The following is a 12,842-nucleotide window of genomic DNA, read 5'->3' on the forward strand; positions in this document are numbered from 1 at the left end:
CTTCCCTGGTCACACTGTCTTTTACATAAATAAATCTTTTTAAAGGAATATACTAACCATTCTTCAAATTTTCACAAATTTTGAAGGAAATGTTTTTATCCTCAAAGTATTTACAGAAAGCTGGAATGCATGTACAGGTTATACTGAATATTTTGCAAGTACTGGCACTGTGTAAACAAAAGACAGTCTTCTATAAATAATCCTTTGCAAGTGCTTAAGTACAAACACAAAGGTCAATGCAGTAATATATGCAGAACTTCAGAAAATCAAGTTAGCTTTCTACGAATTTAAAAAGCCAATAGAATTCTACTTCAAGGGTAACTACAGCAACTTTTTACTGTCTCTGGCAGGAAATTTTAAATGATAAGTAACCATATTCCTCCTTTATTTCTACCTCTTTCTACCTTTATGTGCCACACATAAATTAGATGTTCAATAAATTAACTCACAATGGTTTGTATAATTAATAGTCTTTAAAGTACACCTGTTGGAGCCAGCACTGTGGCGACAGCAGGCAATGCCAGAACCCCATGTGGGCATGGTTTGAGTCCCAGCTGCTCCATTTCCGTTTCGGCTCCCTGCTAATGTGCCCAGGAAAGCAGCAAAGTACAGCTCAAGTCCCTGGGCCCCTCCCTGCACCCACTTAAGAGACCTGGATGAAGTTTTTGGCTCCTAGCCTCAGCCTGGCCCTGGCCCAGCCCCAGCCACAGCAGTCATTTGGGGAGTAAGCCAGTGGATGGAAGACCTCTGTCTCTCCCTCTCTCTCTAGCTCTGCCTGTCAAGAAAGTAAAATAAATCTTTTAAAAAAATAAAAAATAAATGAAGTATACCTGTTTTCACCTCTTAGCTTCATTCCTGAAACAATATTTGAGATGCATTCATTCCACAGTGACAATTAAAGTCAAGGATGAATTCAAGCTAGCACTCCCTAGTAATAATTCAATAAAAGAATTAAAGACCCTTATTTAATTGGTCTTGTAAATACCTTTCTGTTTGGGTTAATAAGTTAAGTTGATAAGACCCAGTAATTTCCCAGCTGGAACTCTAATACAATTAATTGCCAGCAGCAGCCAAGAGTCAGCAGAGTTGACTCAAACACTGCGAACTTGAGAACCAGGAATTTCTTCAAGAATTGTACAAATTAACATATTTGGTCTCAGAACAACCTTCTGAGGTAGTTATTATCAATTCCATCTACTGAAAAAGCAATAAGCATGGTAAAGTTAATTAAGTGGTAGAGCTAGGACACCGCTCAGGCACTGTAACCCTAGAGGCTATGGGCCTGCGATCCCATTTCTTTTTGATTCTTCTCAAGTCATCTATTTTTAAAGGAGATTGCCCTGTTGGAAACCCACTCTGCAGTCTCCAAGTAGTCCTCATGCAAAACTGCTTCAGGAATGTCATTTCCAGGGGCCCCCAGGAAATTTGCTGTGACAATCCCTAGTAATATTCCTAGTGTTAACCCTAACAGGTTCTGCACTAACCAGCTCCCAAGGTAGCAGTGTTTGTTTTAGCCTCTTCTATTTGTTTTTCTCTTCTCTTTTACCTTATATGCCTTTTTGAGATTTACTAAAAATCTCCAGGTTTATGACCTGGGTTCTGTGTATTAGCAATTCTTGACTGGTGTGTTCAAAATTTTCTCCCTCAAGCTTTAGATGGGGCAGTTATCACTCCCTGAAATCTAGGACTGTTCATTTCTCCATTCAATTATACATTTCAGCCACATCTGTCCACCTTTTCTTAGCTTTCTAATAACATTTTATTAAATTACATTAAGATACATGTCACAAGGGTGCATAGTCTAACACATGATCCTAAGAGCTCAAACATTTGTATTTCATAAACATTACCCTACATTGGGTATCTGGCTTTTCCAATGGTTCCAAAATAAGTGAATCCAGTATCCCAAAGTCAAAGATTTCAGAATAAAAGGCCAATTTAGTTAGTACATTAAATCACACTCTCACTATAAACTTCCTGCACTAAGTTTGTAACAAAGTCAGAGAATGTTTTCCATGAGAAATCTATCCATTTCTCATAATTATGCTTAAGATTCATCTACACTCTACACTGCAATGACAAACTACACATTCTTCTGTTATCCCTTTAATATCCTCAAATTTAAAAACAAGGGGGGAGGACAGTACACAGAAACAAACTTAGTTCCCAAAGATTTATCATCTAGTCAGTAAGGGAGAAAATAACTATTGTTGATCATCCCATACTCAGACCATAATCTAGTCCTTTAACATCTCAAAACTGATCTATCATGAAAATGCTGCCCCCCCCTCCCCACACACAAAAAATACCTTCTCAAGTAAAAAATCTAATTTTTCCCTTCAGAAAAAGAAAATTATCTACATGCCTGGAAAGTTCTCATCTGTGACCTTCGTCCCTGTTCCGACTAGCCATTACTTTCAACTCAGGCCTCAAATTATATTCCAGTTACTCTAATCCAATCGAAATTGAATTATGGAATCATTCTTTTATTTAATCACAAAATTCTGTTTCAGAAGCCTAATCACAACTTTATAGTTTTGTTTCAAATTTGTTTATGAGAACAAGGACTAGATTTACTTTTATTATTATCCCTAGGACTTCTCAACACAAAGGACTCAATCAACAGCTCACTGAATGACTAAACATTACTAGCATAAATTGGATTCCTTCAACATCAAGTAATTTTTCAGATTGGGAAAAATATTAAAGTATCACCTAACATACCAACGAAATCAGCTACCAAATTAAAATTAACATATTCAAATACTATGCTTTCCTATAGGCAAAAGATTATCAACATGTCTTCTTTACTAAAAATTATGGAAGCCCTCAAAAAACTGAAGAATGAACGTCTTTAAAAAAGTGATTCTTAGAGAAGTCCACTGCAGGGGGCCCGGTGCTGTGGTGCAGCAGGTAAGGTTCCACCAGCAGTGCTGGCAGCCCATATGGGCACCGGCTGCTCCACTTCCAATTCAGCTCTCTGCTATGGCCTGGGAAAGCAGCAGAAGATGGCCCAAGTCACTGGGCCCCTGGACCTGCATGGGACACGTGGAAGATGCTCCTGGCTCCTGGCTTCAGATCAGCCCAGCTCCAGCCATTGTGGCCATCTAGGGAGTGAACCAGTAGATGGAAGACAGACACACACACACAAAACCCTCTCTCTCTCTCTAACTTTACTGCCTTTCAAATTAATAAATCTTTAAAAAAAACTACCAACAGCTGCTTTGTAAACATGCTAATACAAGACAACTATGTAAGACTACACCAACAGTATGCAGTAAGATATTAGATCCAATCCTCTGTACATAGCACACTATCAAATCTAGAATTTATACATGTGTCCAAACAGTGAAGAAACTATCTTTGTACCCTTAATCTGTATAGGAACAACTTAAAAATAACACTAAGTTATATAAAGAGCACTCCCAAACTGTGGCCAAATTCCAAGTAGCTCAAGTGGAATCTTCACAAGCTAGTTCTCTTTAGCACCCTTCTACAGTGAATATTAAAGCTCCTCTGACTACAGAGTGAACATCTATGCATTTTATGCCCTCTACCAAAGACAGGTAATGGAGGGTGGTTGCCTGATGTAGTCACTCTGCCCACTCGACTGACTATGTAACTGATCTTCAGCAAGTCAAGGCTTTAGCTGTTTTTAACATCTGGGTTCTCCACAAGAGGTAACGGGCCAGCTTCATGGAGTAGGTGGTTAAGCCACCACCTGCAATGACAGCATCCTATCTGGGTGCTGGTTCATGTCACACATCTAGCGTTCTACTTCCGATCTAGCTCCCTGCTGATGTACTTGTGAAAGCACAAGATGGTCCAAGTGCTTGGGCCCCTTATACCAACCAAGTGAGAGACGTGGATTAAATTCCAGGCTTCTGGCTAAACCGTGGCCCAACCCCGGTCATTGCAGCCACTTAAGGAGTCAATCAGGGGACAGTTCACTCTGTCTCTCCCTGTCTGTGTAACCCTACCTTTCAAACACATCTTTAAAAAAAAAAAAAAAGAGCAAGCTAGTAACTATACAAAATATATCCACAGACCCATAAAATATAGCACTTACAAAACATTCCCGGTAATTAAAACTCTTTACTAGCTATCTTCCTGTTAAATGTGGAAAAGCTGGGGCTGGTACTGTGGTATAGCAGGTAAAACACCGGCCTCAGAGCCAGCATCCCATATGAGCGCTGGTTCAAGTTCCGGCTGCTCCACTTCCAATCCAGCTCTCTGCTATGGCCTGGGAAAGCAGCAGAGGATGGCCCAAATCCTGGGCCCTGCACCCACATGGGAGACAAGGAGGAAGTTCCTGGCTCCTGGCTTCAGACTGGCCCAGCTCTGGCCACTGCAGACATTTGGGGAGTGAACCAGTGGATGGAAGACCTCTCTCTCTGTCTCTGCCTCTCTGTAACTCTGCCTTTCAAATAAATAAACCGCTAAAAATAGTTTCATTCAAAAATAAGCCTTACAACATCATAAAGATGGCTTAGGTATTTTAAAATTCAACTACTGTTAAATATGAAAGTGAATTAATAGAATGAGATCAAACTAGAAAAATGACAGAAAACTTGGAGGTCAATATTTTGATTAAAGAAATTTTTAAGTGGCGATATGGTTTTATTTTAAACTATCTCTGAAAGATACATACTAAATTACTTAAATGTGAAAATATGATGTCTAGGATCTGCTTCAAAATATTATGGAATAGGAAAAAGAATGGGATATGAATGAAACAAAATCGGTATGGGTAAGGATAGGTGATAAATTCATAAGTCATTCTGTTACTCAGCTTCTGCATACATTTGAAAATTTCTACAAAATATAGTTTAAAGAAAACTGAATGATGAGCAAGACTCTTATCACAACTGTCTCCTAATACTGTAGTGCTCTCTGCCATCCAAGATTCATGTTCTGGCTCATGTGTTTTGTTTCAAAATGTACTTTTGAAAATTGAGACGAACTGTTTTAAAAGGTAAATTTTTTAAAAAAAATTTTAACTTATGTGCTGATTTATTTGAAAGGCAGAGAGACAGAGATTTATCTTCCATCTGCTGGTTCACTCCCGAAATGCCTAGAGCAGCTGGGATTGGGCAAGGCCAAAGCCAGAAGCCAGGAACTAAATTCAGGTGTCCCATATAGGTGGCCGGGCCCTAAGTGTGGAGCTCTCTCCTGCTGCCTCCTAAGGTACACGCAAGTAGAAAGCTGGAGTAAAGAGCAAAACTGGGACACAAACTCAAGCACTCTGATGTGAGCATCCCACACGGCATCTCAACAGCTGCTCCAAATGCCCACTCTGACAAGTCATTTTTTATGTTCAACTAAATGTTACATAAATAGGCAATAAGCAGAAGCAACAAGTAGCAAATATGATTTTTAAAATAATAACCAGGCAACATGTGTCACTATTTATGCAGAATTCAACTGTGACAAAATAAAAACTAGTACTGTCAAGCTATTACAAAGAAACTCAAAGGGAAGTCAATTGTATATACCACTATAAAGAACCAGGACTTCAGGGAGGCACCAAGAGTGTATTATACAACAAAGATCTCCTCCTTTTATGCACAACAGGAGCTGCATAATATTGTTTCCTCTACCCCACATAAGTTATATCCCATCCCACACATAATTTTCTAAAAGTAGCTGTCTTTAGTACCTATGTATCACTACATTTTTTATCATTTAAATAATTCATCAGAGTACAACTACAACAACCAATAACACTTCACCTAAGATACAACATCAAGTAACAAAAATCTGACCTTGCCGGCGCCGCGGCTCAATAGGCTAATCCTCCACCTTGCGGCACCGGCACACGGGGTTCTAGTCCCGGTTGCCCCTCTTCCAGGCCAGCTCTCTGCTGTGGCCTGGGAAGGCAGTGGAGGATGGCCCAAGTGCTTGGGCCCTACACCCCATGGGAGACCAGGAGAAGCACCTGGCTCCTGCCTTCGGATCAGCGCGGTGCGCCGGCTGCAGCGCGCCAACCGTGGCAGCCATTGGAGGGTGAATCAACGGCAAAAAGGAAGACCTTTCTCTCTGTCTCTTTCTCTCTCACTGTCCACTCTGCCTGTCAAAAAAAATAATAAAAAATCTGACCTTAATTTCTACTGAATAGCTATATATATTAATACTAATAAAAAAGATTACATATTAAAAAGCATCCAGCAAGTCCAAGGCTTACTTTGGATTAATCTGTTTTGAATTCAACTTTAGCCTCTACTATCAGTCTCTTTAACTAGTGACAGAAACCTTCAGACAAAGAAAGCAACCATTTTTACAGATACTTACTTAAGAATGGTTTTTGCACTACTGCAGTCTTCAAATCGAATGGAATAACCAACTTCCTGGCCCAACATCACGTCCATTTCATCAGCAACTCTCTGGGCCACACTCATTGCAGCCACTCTCCGGGGCTGGGTACAGGCAACTCCTCTCTTGGGTCCTGGTAATGATCGCATATACTCCACACACCACTGAGGAATCTGTCAAATAATTTCACATTTAAAATTAATTCTTTTCTGCCTGTCAATGAAGTATATTTAACATAAGTCACTTTATCTCATTTCAATAATTTAAAACAAAATTCAATTAGGTAGACAACAAAGTTACTTATGACACAAAAAGTTACAACCTGAGCTCCCTAGGGCAAGGAAGGGTCATATGTAATGCTGATATGACATAGTTTCACTCCTGAGTGGATATGCTCAACAGTGTAAAATGTCTTATGTAATTTAAGTATTTCTCTATATAAGAAAAAACAAAGGCCAACTTAGAATAAATTTTACTGTTTAAGAAATGTTCCTGGGCCGGCGCCGCGGCTCACTAGGCTAATCCTCCGCCTAGCGGCGCCGGCACACCGGGTTCTAGTCCCGGTTGGGGCGCCGGATTCTGTCCCGGTTGCCCCTCTTCCAGGCCAGCTCTCTGCTGTGGCCAGGGAGTGCAGTGGAGGATGGCCCAGGTGCTTGGGCCCTGCACCCCATGGGAGACCAGGAAAAGCACCTGGCTCCTGGCTCCTGCCATCGGATCAGCGCGGTGCGCCGGCCGCAGCGCGCCAGCCGCGGCGGCCATTGGAGGGTGAACCAACGGCAAAGGAAGACCTTTCTCTCTGTCTCTCTCTCTCTCTAACTGTCCACTCTGCCTGTCAAAAAAATAAAAAAAAAAAAAAATTAAAAAAAAAAAAAAAAAAAAGAAATGTTCCCAAAAACATTTTATGAAAAAGAAAACTCAAATTTATATACAATCTGAGCTACAAAACACATGTAAAGTATAAATCTTACCCCTTTGTAGCTATAAAGCTGTATCTTTTCATTCAATTCAAATTTGTTTTGTAAACAAGCAGAATCTAACTCCTAACACCTTACTCTTTAGCATCCATATCCTCTTCCCCCCAGGAGCAGTATGAACAATCACAACACAACACAGTTAGGTACTGTCTTAACAGTCAATTTTTGGGGCAAGCACTGTGGCACAGGTTAATCTTCCACCTGAAGCACTGGCATTCCATACTGGCGCTAGTTCTAGTCCTAGTTGCTCCCCTTCCTATCCAGCTCTCTGCTATGGCCTGAGAAAACAGTAGATGGCCCAAGTCCTTGGGCCTCTGCAGCCACATGGGAGACCCGGAAGAAGCTCATGGCTTCGGATCAGCACAGCTCTGGCCATTGCAGCCATTTGGGAAGTGAATCAGAAGACCTTTGTCTCTGTCTGTAATTCTACCTCTCAAATAAATCAAATCTTTAAAAAGTCAATTTTAGTAATTGCTAGTCTCAAATTCAACAGGACATACAGCAGCAACTCTTCCCTGAAGGACAGCTGAGGGGGTGGGGGGGCACCCCAGGCACAGGTTGGTTGCCAGGATAACAGGACATTTGTTCCCTGTTTCAATACCAATAGAAATTAGACACTAACTAGAAAAAGGAAAACAGGAAAAATTTAAATGCCCACATGTCAGGAATCCCCTGCCACAGGAAAGACACCCATGTTTGGTCTCCATCAAAGCTTCCAAAACTATCAGATACTAAAGCTATATAGGAAATGTGGGCTTTTTTCTACACAGTAGTGGCACATGACATCTAATGAGCATTGGTTGCTATACCATTATTACATTTCAGTTTAATTACAGTTTAACAATATTACAGTTTAATAATATTACATTTCAGTGGTTAAAATGCCACTTGGGACCCCCTCATCCCATTTCGGAGTGCCTGGGGTTCATATGCCAGCTCTACTTCTAATTCCAGTTCCCATTAATACACTCCCTGGTAGGCAAAAGGTAATGGCTGGAGTAGTTGGGTCCCTGCCATCCACATGGGAGACACAGAGTTTCTGGCTCCTGGTCCTTCCTGGCCTAGTCCCAGTGGCCAGGGACATTTAGAGAATGAACCAACGGAGGAAAGATATCTCTTAGTTTGAGTTGCCTTGATCTGCCTCCATACTAACTGTTAATAAACTCATATCTGAAATAAGGTTGACCACATCCTACCACAACATAGCAGCTTGAAAAAATTGACTATAGTTTTAAATGCCAAGCCCGCCTAAATCAATAAAACTATGTACTAACTCATTAATTCTAAGTTCTCAAAAAATCTAAGCCTCACTTTACTCATCTGCAAAAGGGTGATTAGTAACTTCTTGCAGGACTACAGAAAAAACTGAAATCATATATGTAAAGTATGCAGAACCTACCTTTATCCAAGCACTACTAAAATGGGTGCTCCTATTACTCAAAGTGGTAAAATATTTGCAATTAATAAAAATACTTTATCACAGCCTTTCGTGTATTCCTTTAAATTTTTAAAATTTCAATAGTGATTTTAAAAGCCTCAACAATTTCTGTTCCTAGCATCCCCACTGAGTTCTTCATTTAAAAAGAAAACTTATACCCACTAAGACTGACTTTGATCAAAGCTTCCACTTTAGGATACAATTGTAGCTTAAATGTCTCCATGCAAGATTCACACTGCATTTTGGTGTATGTTAACTTTAAAAGGATAGACTGTACATGAAATATGCTCAACTGTAAAGATGCATGATAAGGGGCTCCTGCAGTCATGTGGGAGGCCCAGAGAAGTTCTTGGCTCCTGGCTTTGGATTGACCAAGCTCTGGCAATGTGACCATTTGGGGAGTGAATCAGCAGATGGAGGACCTTTCTCTCTAACTCTACTTCTCAATAAATCTTAAAAAAAAAAAAGAAAAGAAAAGAAAAATGATGTAATTTGCACAAACTGACTGCAACAATTTATTTAAAAATACACCATAGGAATATTAACAGGGAAAACAGACCAGAAGGAAACAGTTACCTCTACATGGCACAATGAGCAATTTTTTTACGTATTTTTTAACTTAAAATTTACTTGAAAGAGTTAAGAGAGATCAGAGGGAGAGATCGATCAATCTTCCATCCGCTGGCTCACTCCCCAAATGACCACAATGGCTAGAGCTGGACCAAGCCAAAGCCAGAAGCCAGGAACTTCTTCAGCGTCTCCCATATAGGTTCAGGGGCCCAAGGACTTGGGCCATATTTTGCTGCTTTACTGGGCACTTATACCATGCAGCTGGATTGGAAGTGAAACGGCCAGGACTCAAAGCAGTGTCCACATGGGCCAGCACTACAGGTGGCGGCTTTATTCGGTGTACTGTAACACCAGCCTCAGGGATGGATAATTATTAAAACCACTTCAATGCTTTCCTGAATTTTCCAGATTTTCTTTAACAGCCAGGGACTACTACTTTTATAACCAAAAAATGTTTAACTGATGGTACAGACTCAAGTATATGAAAAAATTATTAATTTCACTCAATAAGAAATGGCAAACTAAAAATTATACTTGTAAGTTTTCACTATCAGCTTTGTAAAACTTAAATGTTCAGCAGTACACTGTAATAGTTTCCTGCACATGTCTTCATACATGCTAATAGAAAGGTAAATTGATAGGCTCCCCGTAGGAAGTTATTTGACTGCATGCATCACAATTATAAATGATCTCCTGCCCCAGCAATTCCCACTGCTGAGAATTTATCATACTAACGTATGTGCCCATTCAAAACCACCATTATGAACAGTCCAGGGGGCTGGTGTTGTGGCATAGCAGGCTGAGCTGCCACCTGCAGCGCCAGCATCCCATATGGGCACCAGGTCAGGTCCTGGATACTCCACTTCTGATCCAGCTCTCTGCTATTATGTCTGTGAGTGCAGCAGAAGACAGCCCAGGTACATGGGCCCCTGCCACCCACGAGGGAAGCCTGGAGAAAGTTCATGGCCCAGCCCTAGCCATTGTGGCCATCTAGGGAATAAAGATCTCCATCTCCATCTCTAATTCTGCCTTTCAAATAAATAAATCTTAAAAAAAAAAAAAGCCTAGATGTCTTTCAGCAGAGGCCTAGTTAATAACAGCTTATTTGTAATTGAAAAATATTCCATAAATTACTAATAAGATACTATATTAACTATGGCTTTGCAGACAGGGTTAGTTATCTAGACAAATGGAAATCATAGATAGAGACTTTACTGTATGCCTTCTAATACTTTCTTTTTTCCAAAGAATACAAAATTGGGTCAGCATTGTGGCAGGGCAGGTTAAAACAGCCTGTGACATCAGCATCTCTTTTGAACACTGGTTCAAGTTCTAGCTGCTCCACTTCTGATCCAGCTCTCTGCTATGGCCTGGGAAAGCAGTGGAAGATGGCCCAAGTCCTTGGGCCCCTGCACCTGAGTGGGAGACCCAGAGGAAGCCCCTCTGGCTCCTGCCTTTGGATCAGTGCAGCTCGGGCCATTGCGGCCACATGGCGAATGAACCACACAGAAGATCTCTCTCTCTCTCTCTCCTGTCTCTTTGTAACTCTGCCTTTCAAATAAATAAATAAATCTTTAAAAAAAAAAAAAAGTATTTATATGGCTCAAAAAAATTTTACCAAATGACAAATACAAAAAAAACTCGACTGTTTCACATCTATTTAGCCTAGCACTGGCAAAACATACTTTGTGCCCACAAACATACCATATTTTGTTGAAGTAATACCTATTCTAACAGATATGCAGATGGCATTCGTTCATCAGAAGCTTTATTACTGAGAAATATAAAGCACGGGAAGCATATGATGCGTTCTGAAGACAAAGATTAGACAGTGCTGTGGTGCAGTGAGTTAAGTGGCTGCCTGCCACACCAGCATCCCCTTCAAGAAGTGGGAAAGCGTCACTCTGTCATACTTAAGGTTAAAAAAAAAGTCAGAAAAGCCAGGCCTGCTATTCTCTCTTGCAGTTAGGAAAGACAGGAAGACAGGTAGTCCTTATAGGATTCCTACTTTGAAGGAATGGTGCAGTCACAAAAAGTGCTAAACATTAAATCAACTATTTTTCAAGGTATACTACAAGACAAAGGGAATGACCATTAGGATCAAATATGCAACAAATAAGTAAACTTCAACAAAATCATGTACCATGGCATACATTAACTCACCTGTGTTGTTTTACCAGACCCAGTCTCACCAACCAGTACAAATGACTGATGTCTAACCAGAATATCTGTAAACCTATCCTTGTATTCCCACACAGGGAGCTGAAGCCGTTTCTTTAGAATATCATAGTATCGAGGAGTATGGGGTAAGTTGGTGAATGGATTAATGCACTGTGGAAGTGATGTGTGCCCTGCATGTCCGGTGTGGGCTGAATGAGCAGAATGTGCTGAATGTGCTGAGTGGGCTGAGTGGGCTGAGTGGGCTGAATGGGAAGCTTTTAAAGGTGGTAATCCAGCACTGATAAGCATAGCATTCGTCGAAGCTCGTAATTCCTTCTCCTTCTCTTTCTCCCTCTCCCGCTCTCTATCTCCTCTATCGCGTTCTCGGTCTCGATCTTTGGACCGATCTTCACGATCCCGGTCCCGATCTCGATCCTTCCTAAAAATAAAAATTTAGAGTTCAGAATCTGAATTTATATATAAGATATTCCTGGCAGCATTAGTGTCACAAAGAGTGCAAGTGTCCAACAACTAAATGAATAAACAGGTATAAAATCCAATGGGTTACATAACTATCAGAAATAATGACAATATTGTCCAAGCTCCACCAGAAACATTTTCCTTCCTTAATGAGGCCTCAGATTTTTTTCTGTAAACTTTAACATAGGAAAATATAAGAATTCAGACTCCTGCAAATAAAACCCCCTCTCCTATTTAGTCAATAAATGGATAATCTGCTCAATACATGTATATTACTTACAAGAAAATACATGTATCTTCCTTACGAAAAGAAAAATTAATATGAAAACTTTTATTCCAGAGAACAGTCACTGTGGCACACTAGGTTAGCCTTCACTTGGGACACCAACAGCCCATATCACAGTGTCTATCAATTCCTGCCTCTGCCTTCTGATCCAACTTCCTGCTAATGCACACCCTGGAAGGCAGCAGTTGATGACTCAAGCACTTGAGTCCCTGCCAACCATGTGGGAGACCTGGGCGAAGTTCCTGCCTCCTGGCTTCAGCCTGGCTCAGCTCAGGCTGTGCTGTGTACCTGGAAAGTCAATCAGCACATGGAAGAGATCTCAGTATCTCTCTCTCAAATAAACAAAAATAAACACTTAAAAAGTTTATTCCTTTGTTTTGATTACTCTTGCATTTTAGCTTTAACAGAATATTGTAAACAGTCCATAAACACACACAGCTTAGTCAACCATAAAACAAAATATAGCCAAGTTAAAAACGAGCTTCACTAAACACTATTAAGTTGTTTTTAAAATGTGTTAAAATTATGCAAGTAGTCAGTTTATTGAACTTGAGTCGACCTTAAGTAGTCAATTCTGGCATCTACTACTAGCTGCTAGAGATGGTCCCTAACACAAAGGTAA

At 40.5% G+C, this 12,842-nt stretch overlaps 1 protein-coding gene across 3 annotated transcripts in view; it reads right to left on the reverse strand.

Moving 5' to 3' along the window:
* The window catches only part of DHX15 (DEAH-box helicase 15), a 56,289-nt gene that overhangs the window by 36,898 nt on the left and 6,549 nt on the right, over positions 1–12,842 (reverse strand). For all 3 annotated transcript variants that reach the window (XR_016229824.1, XR_016229825.1, XM_002709378.6), the window contains exons 2-3: positions 11,458–11,893; positions 6,292–6,485 (exon numbers count right to left, since the gene is read on the reverse strand). Coding sequence is in view for 1 of the 3 variants with exons in the window: in XM_002709378.6 (XP_002709424.1) it covers positions 6,292–6,485; positions 11,458–11,893 (630 nt within the window). In the remaining 2 variants the exon portion in view is untranslated. The remainder of the gene's footprint in view (positions 1–6,291; positions 6,486–11,457; positions 11,894–12,842) is intronic.

The sequence above is a fragment of the Oryctolagus cuniculus genome, chromosome 2, assembly GCF_051225735.1.
Source record: "Oryctolagus cuniculus isolate XC-2025 breed Fujian yellow rabbit chromosome 2, ASM5122573v1, whole genome shotgun sequence".
In the NCBI taxonomy this organism is placed as follows: Eukaryota; Metazoa; Chordata; class Mammalia; order Lagomorpha; family Leporidae; genus Oryctolagus; species Oryctolagus cuniculus.